The 19610-nt window shown below is 45.5% G+C and overlaps 1 protein-coding gene across 5 annotated transcripts in view; it reads left to right on the forward strand.

The window, feature by feature from the left end:
• Nucleotides 1-19610, forward strand: part of QRICH1 (glutamine rich 1) — a 1772469-nt gene that overhangs the window by 917580 nt on the left and 835279 nt on the right. For all 5 annotated transcript variants that reach the window (XM_044078740.1, XM_044078739.1, XM_044078738.1 and 2 more), the window contains one exon: nt 15555-15709. In XM_044078740.1, the coding sequence (XP_043934675.1) occupies nt 15555-15709 (155 nt within the window). The remainder of the gene's footprint in view (nt 1-15554; nt 15710-19610) is intronic.

Raw genomic sequence — 19610 nt, forward strand, 5'->3', positions numbered from 1 at the left:
TCCTGGCAGCACCCATAGGGGGAAAATTAGCACTTTTTTCTCAAAATTGGCACATTATAACCCAGGACAAGTGAGTTCTAAATATAGTGTCACAAGCCTACAAGTTCCATTTCCATACCCTGCCAAAGGCAAACGGCTGGCCAGATCTGCCAAAAAATCAATGGGCAGAGGCGCAAAAACAAGTCTTGTCCCTCATGGACATGGGGGCAATTCAGCAAGTACCAGAGCAAGAGCAGGGACAAGGATTTTACTGAAGACTGTTCTTGGTACCCAGAAAGGGCAAGGCCTGGAGACCAATACTGGACCTATCTTTTCTGAACACATTCCTGGATATACCAAAATTCAAAATGTTGACTTTCCAGCAGCTTCTGCCCATGTTGGGCAAGAATGCTTGGCTTGTGACTTTAGACCTAAAAGAGGCATACCTGCATGTCCCAATCAGACAATCATGCAGAAGATACCTCAGATTCAAGGCTGGCTCAGTGCATTACCAATTCTCTGCACTGCCCTTTGGCTTATCTACTGCGCCCAGGGTCTTTACAAAGTGCCTGGCACCAGTAATTGCATTTTGCAGACAGAGGAATACAAATATATCCTTACTTGGACGACTGTCTAATTCGAGCAGAGAACAAGGACATTCTTCTACAGCATCTGGCGTTTGTGAAAAGACTTCTAACATGCCTAGGGTGCACAGTCAACGAAAAGAAATCAAAACTAGTACCCTCGCAAGAGGTAATATTCCTGGGTGCAAGCTTAAATACAACTGCCCAGATGGCTTATCTTACGCCAGACCAAACAAAGGCAACTTGTCTACCTATTTCAAAATGTTTGCAACGAAAGCCCAGTTATCTGCAAGAAAAATTCTGCAGTCTTTGGACTTTATGGCATCCTACTAATTCCATATGCAAGACTGCATATGAGGAAACTTCAATGGTACCTAAAAAGTGTTTGGACTCAACATTGCCACAGCCTGGAAACAATGATTACTCTCATTCACTGCCTGCAACAGGAGTTTTGATGGTGGGTAAAGGCTTGTCACCAGAACAAGGGACAGCCATTCACATTGCCACCAGCCAGGCAAACACTAACAACGGATGGATCAGATTATGCCTGGGGGGGTCCTACATGGCAGGAAGATGCATTCAGGGCACAAGGTCCTCAAACCAAATGCATCTACATATCAATCAAAAAGAGATGCTAGCTGTTCAAAATGCCCTGACAGCCTTCAAGGACCTACTTCATCTGGGACCAACTACTGATGAAGACAGACAACACCACGGTCATGTGGTATATAAACAAGCAGGGGGGCACACATTCTTCCCCCCTTTGCAGACTAACCATGACTTTGTGGGACGCGGCATTGACTTACCAAGTACATCTGCAGGCACAATTCCTGCTAGGAAAGGGAAACACTCTGGCAGACGAACTAAGCCGAAACCTCATGTATCCCCACGAGTGGCAGCTGGATCCACAAGTCTTCAGCATGATAACAAGGAAATGGGGGTGCCCGGACATGGATCTATTTGCCTCCCCTCACAGCTGCCAACTAAAAAGATTCTGCACAAGGACTTATCACAGACGACAAGCATTGAAAGTGGACGCCCTATCTTTCTGCTGGAAAACATATCAGCATATGCCTTTCCTCCACTGCCTCTCCTCCCCAAGATACTCCTAAAGGTCAGACAGGAGAAGCCAAAGATGATGATAATTGCCCCAGACTGGCCCCGCCAGTACTGCTATCCAATCCTAAGGAACTTGTCTCAATGCCCAGCTTGGACCTTACCTCAGATACCTCATCTATTGTCCCAGCAAAACAATCCGATCCTGCACAGCCAACTCAGTACTTTAAACCCGGCAGCATGGCGGATAGTGTAGTCATACAAAACACACCTCTCAGTAAAGCTGTGATGGATGTCATTTTGGAAGCCAGAAGGCCTAGTACTAGAAACTATTATGCTGGAAAATGGAAGAGATTCTGTGCTTGGAACCAGGCACAAGGAGCTGATACAGCTGTACCATATATTCCTCAGATTTTGCAATACTTAACTGAGATGCTGGACAAAGGCCTGTCTTTTTCATCAATTAAAATTCATGCTTCTGCCATTTCGGCTCATTACAATACAGAGCCACCAATCTTTTCTCATCCTTTATTAAAGCAGTACCTCAGAGGAGCCAAAAATTTAAGGCCTCCAAGGAGATTATCAATACCTGCATGGGACCTCAACTATGTCTTGGAAAAACTCACCCTGCCTCCTTTTGAGCTAGCTGCTACTGCTGATATAACGTTTTTATCTTGGAAAACAGCTCTGCTCCTAGCAATAACTTCTGCAAGACGAGTTTCAGAGCTACAGGCACTCATGGCTGTGGAACCTTTCATCATTTTTTATCCAGACAGGGTCTCTCTGAGGACAAACCCAGCATTTATGCCTAAGGTGGTGTCCAGTGTGGCTCTTAACCAAACTATTCATCTGCCAAATTTTTATCCAAATCCACAGAACAAGGGGGAGAGAATTCTGCATTCTTTGGACGTACACAGACAGCTTAGCTTCTACTTGGGACAGAACCAACATTTTCAGGACGGCAGAGCAATTATTAGTGGCATATGCTGCAAGATCACATGGAAAGGCTATCTCAAAGCAGACTGTTTCAAAGTGGATAGCCCACTGCATTTGTTTCTGCTGTTTACACCTTGGCAAGCCAGTGCCTAAGGGCATTAGGCCACATTCAACCAGAGCTGCAGCCACTTCAGCAGCCTTTCTCAGGGGAGTACCAACCAAAGACATTTTAGAGGCTGCTACTTGGAGTTCACTGCACACCTTTACAAAGCACTATCATCTGCCACTGTACTCTAAATCCAGGGCAGGCTTTGTCACTGCAGTTTTGCAGGGCCTCATAGCCGCTCCTAATCCAGTTTGGCTCCAACCTCCCAACCATAGCTTTGGGACTCTACCCAAATGTAATGACTGCAACAGTGAAACACGAAGAACATAGTACAATTGTGTACACTTACCATAAATGTAGATGTTCGAGTGTATTCACTGTTTCAGTCCAGGTTACCCACCCGCCATCCCCCTTTTTTCTGCTGGAACTTTTCTTTCCTTCTCTGATTTATACAAACCTGTGTGGTGTATTTGCTTGTAGATGAAGGTAAATTTTATATTGGTGTATGTAGTTTTATATATATATATATATATATATATATATATATATATATATATATATATATATATATATATACATTTTGGCTACCCTTTTAGGGGGCACCTGACATAAGGGGCAAGAAAAACTGAAGAAAATTGCGTCGGCTGCTTCTTTTATGCCCCTGACTACCTGACGTCAGGGAAGAGGTGACAGCAGCCGACACAGGACCCAAGACTTTGGAATTCAGGCCGACTGAGGGCAACCTGCCAGCAGGATTACCCAAATGTAATGACTGCAACAGTGAATACACTCTAACATCTACATTTATGGTAAGTGTACACAACTGTACTTTCCTCTCATTCCCTGCCTGCAACAGGAGTTTCTATGGAGAGCAAAGGCCTGTCATCAAAACATGGGATGGCCCTTCACTCTACCCCCTGCCAGCCAAACCTTAACAACAGATGCATCAGATTATGCCTGGGGGGGCCCACATGGCAGGAAGATGCATTCAGGGCATATGGGCACCAAAACAAATGCATCGACATATCAACCAGAAAGAGGTGCTAGCTGTTCAAAATGCCCTAACAGCCTTCAAGGACTTACTTCATACAGGACAACTACTGATAAAGACGGGCAACACCACAGTCATGTGGTTTATAAACATGCAAGGGGGTACACACTCATACCCCCTTTGCAGATTAGCCATGGCACTGTGGGACACAGGTTTGACCTACCAAATACATCTTCAAGCTCAATTCCTGCCAGGAAAACAAGACACTCTGGCAGACAATTTAAGCAGAAACCTTATGGATCCTCACGAGTGGAAACTAAATCCACAAGTCTTCATCATGATAACAAAGAAATGGGGGAGCCCAGACATAGATCTATTTGCCTCTCCTCAAAATTATCAGTTGAAAAGATTCTGCACAAGGACTCATCACAGACAAGCATGGAAAGTGGATGCCCTATCCTTCAGTTGGAAAAACCTATCCGTTTACGCCTTTCCTCCTCTGCCTCTTCTACCCAAGGTCCTCCTAAAAGTCAGACAAGAGAAACCAAAGATGATATTAATTCCCCCGGACTGGCCCCGCCAGTACTGGTACCCAATCCTAAGGAACTTGTCTCAATACCCAGCTTGGACCTTGCCTCAAAAACCCCAACTACTGTCCCAGAAAAACATTCAGATCCTGCACAATCAACTACACACTGTGAAAGTGGCAGCATGGTTAATCATGTAATCATACAAACGACACCTCTCAGTAAAGTTGTGATGGATGTCATTTTGGAAGCCAGAAGGCCTAGTACTAGAAAATCTTATGCTGACAAATGGAAGAGATTCTGTGCTTGGAATCAAGCACAAGGAACTGATACAGCAGAACCACATATTCCTCAGATATTACAATACTTAACCGAGATGCTTGACAAAGGCCTATCTTTCTCATCAATCAAAATCCATGCCTCTGCCATTTCGGCTCATTACAATACAGAGCCACCGATCTTTTCTCATCCTTTACTGAAGCAGAAACTTAGAGGAGCCAAAAATTTAAGGCCTCGTAGAACATTACCATTACCTGCATGAGTCCTCAATTGTGTTGGAAAAGCTCACCCTGCCTCCATTTGAACCAGCTGCTACCACTGATATAAAGTTCCTATCATGGAAGACGGCTCTGCTACTAGCAATTACTTCAGCAAGAAGAGTTTTAGAGCTACAGGCCCTCATGGCTGTAGAGCCTTTTATCATATTTTACCCAGACAGGGTGTCTCTGAGGACAAATCCTACTTTTATGCCTAAGGTGGTTTCCAGTGTGGCTCTTAACCAAACAATTAATCTGCCAACCTTTTATCCAAATCCGCAGAACAAAGGGGAGAGAAATCTGCATTCCTTGGATGTACACCGACAGCTAAGATTCTACTTGAGCAGGACTAAAGCTCTAAGAAAAATAGAGCAATTTCTACTGTCATATGCTGCAGGATCAGAAGGAAAGGCTATTTCAAAGCAGACAATTTCAAAGTGGATAAGCCACTGCATCCGTTTCTGCTACTTACACCATGGTAAACTTGTGCCCAAGGGCATTATGTCTCATTCCACCAGAGCTGCAGCTACTTCAGCAGCCTTTCTCAGAGTAGTACATACCAAAGACATTCTAGAGGCTGCTACTTGGAGTTCAGTTCACACCTTTACAAAGCATTACCATTTGCCTCTCTACTCTAAGTCCAGGGCAGGCTTTGCCACTGCAGTGCTGCAGGGCCTTATAGCCTCACCTAATGCTGTGTAGCTCCAGCCTCCCAATCATAGCTTTGGGATTCTACCCAAATGTAATGACTGCCGCAATGAAACACGAAGAACATAGTACAGTTGTGTACACTTACCATAAATGTAGAGTTTGAGTGTATTCACTGTTGCAGTCCAGGTTATCTTCCCACCATCCCCCTGTCATTGTAAAGTTTATCTTTCCTTCTCTGTCTTCTACAACCTATGTGGTGTATTTGCTTGTAGATGAAGGTAAAGTTTATATTGATGCATGAATATATATATATATATATATATATATATATATATGTGTGTGTGTGTGTGTGTGTGTGTGTATGTTATACCCCTGACATCATGAAAGAGAAGACAGCAACCGACGCAGGACCCAAGACTTTGGAATTCAGGCCGACTGAGGGCAACCTGCCAGCAGATTGCCCAAATGTAATGACTGCAACAGTGAATATACTCGAATATCTACATTTATGGTAAGTGTACACAACTATACTCTCTCAATCTCCGTACTCCAAAATGGCTTCATTAAGCCATCCGACTACCGATTTTCCGAAAAAAACGTAAAGATAAAGACAGACCGCATAGGTCCAAAACTGCCGATGCTTCCGTTAAGCTAGCCGCCAGTCCACCGGTACTCAGGCGCTTTCTCAGCCCCTGATGCTCACTTCTACAGATTCGCAGGCCTCTGCTGAGACTCATTCGGAGTCCGATGTGCCGCGAGATGCTTCTTCGACTATGGAACCTGCGGATGTCTCTACCTTGGATGGGTCCTGAGCCGCTGTGTAGGCACCAGCTTCTGAGGGTGTATTCAGGCCTATGGATTTTCATATTATACTGACGAGTTTGTTTCAAGCTAAAAATACCAAATTCCTCAGGACTAAAGCTCGTACTATGCCTAGAAAACAGATGACCAAAGCGCATTCTCAGGCCCACATGCCTCAAAAGTAAATGATTAGAATGGCTGAAGAACTTATTACCTTAATTAGGGGAAGCCAGCCTTCCCCCTTTAAGAGACTTAGAACTTATTTTCCTTCTGATTCTTCTGATCTGGAATCTGATATCTCTGTTCCTTCTGACTACCAGGATTTATCCTTATCTACTTAATGAGGATTCTGATGCAGAGGATTCCATTCCCTCTGCTTCCCCTCCAGAGGATTTTTCTTTTGGTGAAACCTTGCATAGCCTTGGGGAACATTCCCGCTGGGAAAGCTAGGACTATTCACAGTCCAAAAAGAGACTTGGGGAATTCTTAAACCTGCCTCAGCACAGGCCTCTAGCTGTCCTTCATGTTCTGGAGATTGTAGATGTTTTTCTGGAATCCAGCCTTACCCCAGATACTTTGCCTTCAGCTCCCAGGAAACCTGACAGGTACTATATAGAGTACCTGACTCTCTCAAATTCCTCTTCAAGAATCCTACTGCGGATCCAGAGACCATTTCCCAAGGACCTATAAGCATTAAGGCTACTACTGCAAAGAATGCTACCCTTTCTGACAGGGATTCTAGGGCTTTAGACAGATGGGATAAGAAGGTATATACCTCTGCTACTCTGGCCATTAGGGCTTTAAGTTGCCAGTTTCATATGTTAAAGTATCAGCAACATATTATGGAACTACTTAAACAGAAAATTGTTGATTCTTGACTGTGCTGAACACAAAGATTTACAAGAGTTAATGCATTCTGCTGACCAAGTTGGTAAACATACTTTGCAATGTGGTTTGATGCTTTAGAAGCATCTTCCAGGGCTGCTGTCACTGGGTCTGTACTTAGGAGGCATGCTTTGCTTAAGGAACAAAACTTGCCAGATCATGTTAAAGCTAAATTACTGAATGCACCTTTAAACCAAGACCGCCTTTTTGGCAAGAAATTGGAAGAAGTTCTCAAAAGAATGGAGGGAAAAGCTAAATCTATGCAAACTGTTAAATATTTCTTACAAGTACAGCCACCTAGAAGTCAGTAGGCACTGGACTTCAAAGAACTGGACCTTTCCTGTCCCTTCCAGGCCTTCTCAGTCCAAACCCAGGAGCAGCAGACCACCAAGACTTCAGTCTCAGGCTATGCACAGATCTAAGCAGTGGGGCTTTCCGCTTCCAAAGCAGGGAGTAGTTTGCCACCCCCTATGGAAAAATTGCACAATGACTTCTCGTCTCTTCCAAGCCTTGCTCAACTACTTGCACCTTTAGGAGGAAAGCTTGCCCTGCATGCAAAAAACTGGGAATTCATTACCGAAGACAAATGGGTTTTAAACAGTTTCCCTAGGATACAGATTCCACTTACACTCTCTCCCATCCCCAAGTGAATGGCCAGACCTCCCCCCAAACCAGTCGACGGAGGCCCAAAAACAGGTTCTCTCTCTTCTCAGCATCAAGGCTATTCAACCTGTCTCAGCAGAACAAAGGGGACAAGGTTTCTATTCAAGATCGTTCCTGGCTCCCAGAAAAGAAAACTCCTGTTGTCCTGTCCTGCTCCTGTCTATCATTAACACCCTTCTGGTGGTTCCAGAATTCAAAATGCTAGCTCTTCAACAGCTTCTTCCTGTATTAGCCAAGGATGCCTGGCTGGCAACCCTAAACTTAAAAGAAGCTTATCTGCACATCCCAAAAAGGGAATCTTGCAGGAAATACCTACACTTCAGGGCAGGCTCCATGCACTATCAGTTCTCTGCGCTTCCCTTTGGCTTATCTACGGCGCCCAGGGTATTCACAAAGTGCCTCGGTCCAGCCATTGCATTTTGCAGGCAGAGAAATATTCAGATTTACCCATGTTTGGATGATTGCCTTATTCAGGCAGAGAGTCAGGACTTGCTTTTACAGCACCTGGCATTTGTAAAGAGACTTCTAACTTCACTGGGGTACACCATCAATGAGATGAAATCACACCTATTACCTAGCTAACAGATTGTATTCCTGGGAGCAAGCTTGAACACAACTTCCCAGATGGCATTCTTCACTTCAGAGAAGTTTATTTGACAACCTACTTCAACCTACTGTCCACAAAAACCCAGCTATCTGCAAGGAAAATCCTGCAAGCCCTGGAGTTCATGGCCTCTTGCATTCTGTTAATTCCATATGTAAGACTGCATATGAGGAAACTTCAATGGTGTCAGCACTGTCAGGACCTGGAAACAATGATTCCTATCATCCCTTGCTGAAGGGGAAGAGTTCCTTTGGTGGGCAGAGGCGTGCAACCACAACAAGGGACTCACTTTCTTTGTACCCCCTGCCGCCCAAACCCTAACAAGAGACTCATCAGACTATGCATGGAGGGCTCACATGGCAGGGCAGTGCATTCAGGGCAAATGGAACCCAATACAGATGCACCTGCATATCAATCAAAAAGAAATGTTAGCTGTACAGAATGCTCCGACAGCTTTCAAAGACCTTATTCTTCCAGGACAACTGTTGGTAAAGACAGACACCACCACAGTTATGTGGTACATAAGCAAGCAGGGGGGAACCCATTCCTACCCACTCGGCAGACTAGCCATGGGTCTGTGGAACACAGCCTTGAGCAACCAGGTGAACCTACAAGTTCAGTTCCTGCCAGGCAAACTAAATTCAATGGCAGACGACTTATGCAGAAATCTCATGGATCCACACAAATGGAAACTGGAACCCAAAATATTCAAGCTCTTGAACAAATGGGGGGGGGGCTCTAGAGGTAGACCTATTTGCCTCCCCTCAGAACCACCAAGTGAAAAAGAACTGCACCAGAACTCCCCACAGTCAAGCTTGGAAAATGGATGCCCTGTCCTTTACCTGGGAAGGCCTCTTAGTTTATGCCCCCCCCCCCCCTCTAATCTCAAAGGTCCTGCTAAAGATCAAACAGGACAAGCTAAGGACAGTTCTGATTGCACCGGACTGGCCATGCCAGCACTGGTACCCCCTTTTGCACAGTCTGACAGTGCTACAACCATGGCACTTGCCTCCGACTCCTTCCCTGCTGTCCCAGCAGGAGGACCAGATTCTGCACCCTTCGCTTCAAACCCTGAACCTTGCATCCTGGCTAAATCCTTTGAGCTCACCTGTAGCAACCCTCAGTAAGCAGGTGCTGGGTGTCATTCTTGAGGCAAGGAGGCCTAGTACTAGAAAATCCTATTCAGAAAAGTGGAAAAGATACTATTCCTGGAGCCAGTCTCAAGGGATGGGCACAACGGTGCCTAGCTTGCCTTATTGTAGCCCAGGCAGGTATGACCCTAGCCCTGAGTAGCATTCTGCCATCGCCCAGAATGATACCGCAGTACAAGGACAAAAATGATTGACTTCAATTGACTAAGCTTCTGGTGTCATTCTAAGGGGAACCAGTATCTGTCTGCTTAGGATGACATGGTCGACAGACCACGATGCTTTGCCACAGATGGCCTGCACCTGTTGCCCCTGGGATTCCGGATACTAGCTAAGGCTCTTGCTGCCCCTATAGTGCCTTTTTTAGGCAAGTTCAGTTAACAAATTCACCACCGTAACAGGAACAGGCAAGCAAAAACTGAGGGTAATGCCACTCAGTGCTAGAAGTCTGAATCTAAAATGCACTCACTCGAGGCATACCTTAAAATGGAGAACATCGATATCTGTGTAGTGACTGAGACCTGCTTCAAGGCTCCAGAGAGCACCCCTGCACTACCAGGCTATAACTCATACCACACTTTTCGGCCATGTAACCTGGACTGAAACACCAAAGGCGGAGTTGTGTCCAGGTTCATTAAGGATATCCACACCTCCAGGCTAGTTGCTCAGCATAATGCATCCGAGGTTATCCAAGTGCAACTAACTCTGGGCAAAACTGCAGTCCAAATTGTAGCTTGCTACAGATCCCCCACCATGCCCCAGGATTCCCACTCTTTTCTTGATGTACTGGAAAATATTAGGGTTCAACCAAACACCCTAATAATGGACGACTTCAACTACCCCACCATTAACTGGGAAAACTACTCGTGTACCAACTCCTTAGTTCAACTCTTTCTGGAATTCATAAACTCCAATGCCCTGGATCAACTTTATCCACACCTCCACCAGGGGCAACAATATCATAGACCTAGTCATTACCAACATGAGTGACTGGTGTTCCACACCTGAAGTCAACTCCTCGTTGGTCAGATCCGACCATAAGCAAATCAACCTTGATATCCACATCCCGCCCCCACCCTCCATTAAGGAAACCACGGTAAAAAATTTCTCCATAGCCAACTTCATGCTTCTTAAGACAAGTGGTGAACTTAATGACACCCATACAGATGGACAGTACAGTTACAACTGCTGAATCCTACACAGATGCATTCTATAAGCACTTACACAAGTGCATGGATCATGCTATCCCAAACAGAACCAAGACAAAGCCAATCTGGTGGTCCCTGCCATAAACTGTACAACAGAAGGAAGAAACTGTTGCAAAAGAGAGTAAAATCCCATGAGTGGAGTAGCTCCCTGGTCAGCCTCAGTAATAAGCTGAGATCCCTTGTAAGATCCTTCAAAGCTAGCTACGAAAACAAAATCGCCACTAATTCTAAGGACAACCAGAAAGCATTCTGTAGCTATGTCAAGAATCTCGATGGCAACACCCAGATCTGCTCTGAGTTACAGCACAACGGCACGAAAATTACAGTACCAACTGATATTGCCAGCATCTTGGCAGATAGGTTCAATGCTAACTTTACCCCCCACCCTCACCCCCTAAAGGGCCCATATCTATATAGGAAGAATGCAGAGTCCCTGTAATCACAACTACGCAGGTAAAAGCTGCACTCTCTAAAGCCAAAAACACAGCATCCATGGGACTGGACAACATCCCAGGCTGCATCTTATACGAAGTTCAGAACGAACTGCCTCCCCACTTAAGCACCATGTTCAATAATAGCCTCGCATCAGGCTTTGTGCCCACTGAATGGCACACAGCGACAGTTATCCCACTCCACAAAGGGGGAGCCACCACTGATCCCGGGAACTATAGACCTATTAACCTGACAAGCCTGGTCTGCAAGGCCGTGGAGCGTATCATCATGGAACTCAAACAGACATATGTAACCTCCAAACTCTGGATCCCACCCAGTTTGGGTTTGTGAAAGGCAGATCATGCCTCCTGAACCTGATCGACGTCTTTGAGGCAGTCACCAAAGCCGTAGATGAGGGTAAGGTGGTTCACACAGCCTATCTTGACCTCGCCAAGGCTTTCGACACCGTCCACCATTCTGGAATGATAGCTAAACTCACTAAACTAGGCATAAATCCCTACGTCACAAGATGGGTTGCCAACTGGCTCACTGACAGAACCCCACATTGTAAAAGTCGCAGACTCCAAATCTGACCTCAAAGCAGTGACAAGTGGAATACCACAGGGTTCCGTCCTGGGATCTCTCCTGTTTGGTATCTACTTCTCTGAAGTACAGGCTAACACAGAAGGCTTCTGGCTAACGAAGTTCGCAGGTGACTGCAAACTAGGAGCCATAGTCAAGTCCCCAAATGATGTGGACATCCTACAGAAGGGCTTCGCTGAGACAGATGCCCGGTGTCAGAGCCATGGCCTCAAGCTCAATGCCAAAAAGTGCAGTGTCATCCCCTTTGGTAAAAACTCTGTACCCATGAACTACCACATAGGCAGCAATCTACTTAACACCGAATGTGTGATGAGACCTTGGGACCCAGGTGGACAGTAGTCTCTCCTTTGATAGTCACATCGCCACAGTAGTCAGGAAGTCCTTCTTCGTGGCACACCTAATCATAAAAGGGTTCTCATCCAGGAAAAAAGAGGTCATTGTTCCCCTCTACTCGACACTCAGACCCGTTGTAGAGTACAACGCCCCTTTTGGAATGTACCTCACAAGACATCTGCAGCAGCTGAAAGGCCACAGAAGTACCTCACAGAGGATTACTGGCCTCAAACAAATGCCCTACACTGACCGCCTCAAACTCAAGCTTTACTCCATAGCATATCGCTTACTCCAAGGTGATCTCTGCCTAACATATAAAGCTATGTCAAACCCAGAGCTGTTGGACATGTGCTACACCTAAAGAAATCCCAATCCCTCTGAGCTACACGCTCTAGGGACCTAAACCCTGTCACCACAATAAACAGGACATGCCGGAGGGATAGATTCCTGCCCCAGAGACTTCCCATACTTTGGAACAGGCTATCCATCTATGTCAAGCAAAGTTCTTCATTAGCACTCTTCAAGAAAAATCTTGATGAGTGGATGGGAAATAGGAAATACACCCCGGGGATCACTTCTGTGTGTCTGCTCGAGAGTGACACAGGAAAATAACTTTCTTGGGGGGGGTGTAAGCCAGGGAACCTTGTTGGCTAGGCTTACGTAGGCCCTTGGGCCGATAGCCTAGTGCCTACCTATGAACCTATATCCTAGATTATTTAACAGAAATGCTCCACAAGGCCGTATCTTTCTCTTCAATTAAGATTCATGCCTCAGCCATATCAACAGATTATAATACTGAGCCCCACCCCTCTTCTCTCGTCCACTGTTAAAACACTTCCTTAGAGGGGCCAAAAATTTAAGACCCCCCCCCCCCCCCCATGGGAGCTCCCACTCCAGCCTGGGACCTAAATGTTGTGTTGGAGAAACTTACTCTTCTCCCCCCCCTTGAACCAGCTGCTACAGCAGAGTTGAAATTTCTTTCTTGGAAAACAGCTTTACTCTAGCCATCACTTCTGCAAGAAGAGTGTCTGAACTGCAGGCCCTTATGGCAGTGGAACCCTTCATCTACCATGCAGACAGGGTTTCCCTCGGAACTAATCCATCATTTATGCCCAAGGTGGTATCTGTTGTGGCTCTGAACCAGTCCATTCATTTACCTATTTTTTTTTTCGTACTCCCCAGAATAAAGGGGAGAGGATATTGCATTCCCTGGATGTGCACGGACATCTTAGATTCTATCTGGACAGGACTAAGCCTCTCAGAAAATCTGACCAGCTGATGATCAGTTTTTCTGCAGGGGCAAAGGGGAAGGCCATTTCAAAGCAAACCATTTCCAAATGGATAGCACATTGCATCCATTTCTGCTGCAAACACCGTGGAAAACCTACACTAAGGGGATAAGAACACATTCCACCAGGGCTGCATCTGCCTCTACTGCTTTACTCAGAGGAGTCCCTACCAGGAACATCCTGGAAGCTGCAACCTGTAGCTCTGTACATACTTTCACCAAGAATTACCACTTGCCTGTCTTTTCTAAATCCATAGCTGGATTTGCCACAGCAGTCTTACAGGGCCTCATTGCTGGCTCTAATGCTCAACTTCTTCCACCCTTCCTTAGCTTTGGGAATCAACCCAAATGTGATGACTGCAACAGTGAAACACGAAGAACATAGTACAGTTGCATACACTTACCATAAATGTAGATGTTCGAGTGTATTCACTGCTGCAGTCCTGGTTACCCTCCCTCCAGCCCCCTGACTTCTCTCTACTTTTATCTGTCTTTTTTGTTTGGCATACTTTATATCACCATGTAATTGCTTCCTATTGTGGGGGCACCTGACATCTGGGGCAAGCAAAACTGATATAATGGCGTCAGCTGCAAGTTTTATACCCCTGACGACCTGATGTCATGAAAGAAGCAACAGCATCCGACGCAGAAATCCCAAGGCTCTAGTATTCAGGCCGGCTGAGGGCTACCAGCAGGCAGATAGCCCAAATGTGATGACTGCAACAGTGAATACTTTTGAACTTTTACATTTATGGTAAGTGTACACAACTGTACTTTTTAATAGGGACATAGCGAAAATGGTGAGAGAAAATTTGAGGCACCACTAAAAAGAAGGAAAAGTCAGTTTGTTTTTCAGATATTACGCATACGTGACAAGTGTTACCTATTTCTTAGGATTGAGGTAATCTGGAGCAGAATTGTGGCTCCTTCACCAGCTGATCAAGCAGTTTATTAAGGGCATTCTGCATCTCCATCCCTTGTTGAGAAACCCCCCCCCCCATTATGGGATCCCACTGCGAGACCTAAACTTCATGGAAAACAGGTTAGGCCATTTGCCATTTGTGCCTGATAGCTTTGTACAGTAAGTTTGTTTTTAGACTTTCTTGATGTTCATCACATCTGAACTAACTCAGGCCATCATGTGTGGGAAATCCCAAGGACAAAGGTGCCTGGCAGGATGAACCCAGACTTCCTGCCAAAGTTGGTTTTCGAAATTTTCTTGAACTCGTTAGTTCACCACCTGATAATTATTTTTTTAGCAGAAGTAAGGAAGAGGACTTTTCTCACTCTTGACATGGGACAGTCAACCAAGCGCTGCCTGAGAGTCGTGCAGGTGTATAAGAAAATAGACCACTTACTTTTCTTTAATACAGAGGAAGGTGATTGCTTGTTACTTTCAAGCAAAACATTTTTTTTCCAGATGACTTGCCAACTGTATTTTTTCATCATGTGAACAACCATTTGTTGGCATGTTCTGTGGTCCTAGCTCACTCCACCAGGGGAGTGACTGCTTTCATTTCTTCAAGAAGCTTTCTTCTGAAGCATTTTGTGTTGCCACTTTGTCCTCAGTACAGTTCTTTACTGAATATTATTAACTCGACTGTCATGTGGGAGCCAGACTACTTTTCTCAAGTCTGTTCTCAAGGACTTTGCTTTAGGACAGTCTAGTACCGCCTTACATTCTGGTTGGTACTGCTTGACATTCATCCCGTCTTCGGACTCATTAAGGAGGATTCTTAAAGTAAGCTGTAACAGATGCGTTCTTTCTGTCGCAGTTGAGGTCCTTACCATGCTACCATGAACTAGTAGTCCTTCCCTGAGTAGCAGCTTTTGGTGTTCTGTTTAACTCCAGCAGGTACTTATTTTATGTCACTTGTTTAACAGTCTGGTGTCATCCACTTCTTTTGACTTGGTGGCTGGTTTGTAGTGGCTTAAGGGTGGACTCTGCAAGTTTGGAAAAGTAGATTTGTCTGGCCATTTTGTTTTCATGGTGTACATCTTTCAAACTTGTGGACATTTACAGATAGGGGATTTTGCTGGGTGGAAAAGGCTGAATTCCATTTGTTGAAGTAGTACCCCAACCTAGACCCTGTCTCAGAGGGAACTTGCTAGTAGATCAAACTGCTAATGTTAAGAATTTATTTTTTAGGTAGAATGGTGCAGATAAATTGCTGTAAATAAGGTATGCAGCACTAAATTGTCCCTGTATGATTCTTTTTCTAGGAAGGCAGCCGTTAAGGTTTCAGGAAGATCTCATCTCATCAGCAGTAGCAGAGCTGAATTATGGACTGTGTTTAATGACTAGAGAAGCTCGAAATGGAGAAGGAGAACCTTATGATTCAGATACTCTCTATTACATATTCCTTTGTATCCAAAAGGTAAAGTGGTAGTAAAACTAGTGTTTACTCTTGCATCAAGTTAAAATTTGTGAATTGTGCTGTAGAATGTCTTTGGTGGGAATTGTACAGTCTTGTTGTTTTTTAGCATCTTTTTTGATGCACTTGAAATCTTACCAATGAACCTGATTTTTTTGGAGGTGGGAAGATCATCTGCATAGTAAATTTTTGTTCTGCAGATTTGCTCACTGTGCAGTGGCAAGTTTTCTTTTGACAGACACCATCCTCTGGTGCCAGCAAACTGTGCGCTTACACTGTCGTTTCGATGATGTTGGCTGTGTACTTTGTGTGTGTCATCTCAAAGTTGGCTTTGTGGTCGACACCATTTGTTTGACAGAAACAGATTGTCGACATGCAAGAAATCCTTTCCCAGGTAGGGTCTCTCACCTTTCCACAGGGATTGTGTGGTCTCTTAGTTGCTCTGTATAATTTAGCTGGGGAATGGGGGGGTAAAAGGAGGGCTTGTCCCCCTGGAAAAACACCCCCTGGAAAAACACCAGTTGGTTTAGCCTGCTGCAGGGTAATCCACTGAGCATGTGCATGGTGTGTTAACATTTTGTGTTTCAGTCTTTGTCACATCCATATTCCAAATATCAACTTTGTGATCATTCAGTCACAAATAATAGATCCGTGTGTGTGTATAAAAATGCACAAAAGTGTTTTTGCAGAAATGAGATTCTTTTGACAGTATTATAATATATGAATTTAAGAAAACTCAAAGGGGGCTGACATTTTATTTGTAGATATGGAATGCAGGGTTCTGCAGACATTTGATAAACTGTGACCATTGAATGTCGTATTTCCCTTGTTTGAGTGGTAAAGATGATGATCAATATTTAGATCACTGTTGCAGTAGCCTAAGGTATATATGCATTGTATTCTGCCAACAATATGATCAGCACCCAGCTTTTACCTAACAACTTCCATTTGTCCCTAACCATGTTGTGCTCTGGAAGATCCACATAAAAGCAATGGTTAGGGCACTAAAAAACTAATTTTTTTTTTTTGCTGCTGAAGTCCACTAACTTTGCCGGTTTTATGGAACTGACAGTCTGGTAACAATTTTTCAAGGCTGGGCAGATAAGTACTCCTCTGGAGAAAACCTTCCTGCTCATTATTTTTTCTGAGGCAAAACTTTCTTTGAAAGTTCATATTTTATGTTAGTAATCGCTATTGTTTTGGACTGTCACGTCTTGTATAGGAATTTTTACTCTAGGAATGCCTGTGTAAAAAAATGTGAAATCTCTTTTACTGTATTGCATCTACATATTTATGTGAGGCGCAGGATATTATGATTTTGTTGACTGTCACAGACATTTTAATCTCCAAACCTTGTTTTTGTCAGGATGTTTTCTGACTTGACCATTCTCCGCTGATGTTCATCGTGCATACAGCTGCAGTCATAACAGATGGGTTCTTCTGCCATCAGGCGGGTCCTCGGTCGGCCGAATTCCAAAGTCTAGGTCCGGCGTCGGTTGTCGTCGCTTCTTCCCTGACGTCAGTGCGACAGGGGTATAAAAGAACCAGCCGACGCCATTTTCTCCAGTCTTTCTTGCCGCGTGGTGCCCGAAGCAGAAGCAGTTCGCAAGTGCCGGTCGGCCAGCTCCTGAGATTACGAAAAATTTGGAAAACCGAAGTCTTCTTGAAAGCTAAGTACCCCGTTGGGGAAACTTTTCTTGCCTCAGACCGATGTCAGACAAAGTTAATAATTGTATTTCTTGTGGGAAGCAAATACCGCATAAGGATTTCCATTCCCTCTGTATACCTTGTTTGGGCCCAGACCACGACGTCTCGGTCTGTCACTGTTGTGCTACATTCAACAAACGAACTATTAAGCGTCGGGCGGAGTTCGCCCAGCATTTTTTTGGGAAAGCATTTAACTATACCGTGTCGTTGGATACTCCGACACCGGTTTTGTCTAAAAAACGCAAAGACAAGGACCGACACTCGAGGTCCACATCCTCTACCGACACCACGCCAAAGCCGACTACACGTGGTCCGGTTCTCAGTGAGGCGCCTACGCAGCCCCTGACTACCGACGACACATCTTTGGCGGTGTCTCCTGTACCCGAGGTCGCAGGCTCCTCGGCCCACACACCGACTATAGATACCGAAGCCACTCTTGGCATTGAAACACAGAATGTGGACAGGTCCACCTCCACTCAAGGTGTCTTCAGACCTTCCTCTTCTTTCTCCATCAAGGCTTTCACCAAGTCTAAAGCAACCATGCACCCTAAGAGACCAGTTACACAGGGCCCATCTCCAGGCCCCATGCCTAAGAGACAGATGCTTAAAATGGCTGAGGATTTAATTACTCTAATCAGAGGATGTTAAGTTGTCTATCTCGCCTTCATTCTTGCTGGATGGGTTCGGAGCCGACCTCGGCTCCGACTTGGCCACTCTAAAAGCTCGAGAGTTGGTTCCACCGGCTCGAGGCTCCCCTTATATCCCACAATGCTAGGCGAGAGTTACCTCAGATCTCGTTTGCCGCTACAGCTTCGAGGTTGGTTTTCTACCGGTTCTTGGTAAGTGACTTTTCTTGTGTAATTTAGTCTTTCAAAACCCCTTTATTTTTAATATATTTACTTATTTCCCTTAGTTTAGAGAAATTTTTATCCCCTTCCAAAAAATTTCCGTTTTTTTCCCTTAAGAACCTTAGGTTCTTCCCTCGGGCCTACAGGCCTTTTCTCTTCCCTAGTGGAGTGTGTGTGTATTATTTTATTTTATTTTAAAAATCCTAGTTAGTGATTTTTATTATAATTTAACTTGACAGGGTGTATTTAGTGTGTTTGTGTGTGTGTTTGTTTACACCTGTTTAAAAATGTCTAAAGAAGCAAAGGTCTCCGGATTCAAGAAGTGTGATGCGTGCTGTCAGAAAATGTCTCTGACAGACGCTCACACTTCTTTTGTCTACTGTCTGGGGCCTTTGCACCTGCAGGACTCCTGTGCTGTGTGCCATGGCTTCAGCCCCAGGGTCCTGCAGGAAAGAAAAAATAAATTGATACTAAGAGGCTTACTCAAGCCAGAGGATTCCCTATCTGTTTCAACAGGGAAGCCCTCTAAGGCATCTAGGTCTTCGGCTCCGACTACTGAGCCGAGACCTAAGGTTTCTCAACCTCTGCCTTTATCGGCTGCGGCTGGAGCCGATAAGTCTCAGTCCACAGTTTCTGTGGCTCCTCGCTCCGGCGGGCCGAGGTAATAAGTTCCGTGTCGGCTCCGACCAGACCTTCGGAGCCGACAACTAGGAAGACGTCCAGGTCACCATATCTTGGCTCCGTTCATTCGGCTCCAGGATCTCCCCTGCTGTCTGAACGGAGCCAAAGATCTCACTCCTCTAGGTCATCGAGGCTGTCGGATCATGACCTTCAGAGGGTAGTGAGTCGACTTCTTAAGTCCGAGGCACTGGCCCAGATGCTTCAGAGCCCGACTCATCAGTCGATGCCTGCCCCGGTCCAGCAACATATTCCTCCTTCGACTCTCTTGAGCTCGGAGCGGGTCGTCGGAACCGAGACTGTGATAGCGTCGGAGCCGATACCATTGTCTACGGCACCGTCGCCGGCTCCGTTTTCTTCCTTGGAAGAATCTCGGCGCCGGACTTCCTCGTCGGCTCGAGGGGTGAGTGGCATCGGACCCTTGTCCGACCCCTCTCCCTCTCGGTGCTTCGCGCTGGTGAGTTCGGCTCCGACATCGGCCTCGAGCCATCACTGTCGGTGCCGAGGGGTTCTTAGCTTCTCGGAGCGGGGACCTCTGGCTCTGCCTGACAGGGGTGCATTCGAGGTCATGCGGTGTGTTAGAGCCTGGCTCTACTCCACAGTCGGCTCCGCCCCTCCTCTCGGTGCCTCAGGCTAAGTCGACTCACTCCCTCATCCCGGACCGCAGAGAG

Source organism: Protopterus annectens, chromosome 7.part1 (assembly GCF_019279795.1).
Source record: "Protopterus annectens isolate FY-2018-M chromosome 7.part1, PAN1.0, whole genome shotgun sequence".
NCBI classification, from domain to species: domain Eukaryota; kingdom Metazoa; phylum Chordata; order Ceratodontiformes; family Protopteridae; genus Protopterus; species Protopterus annectens.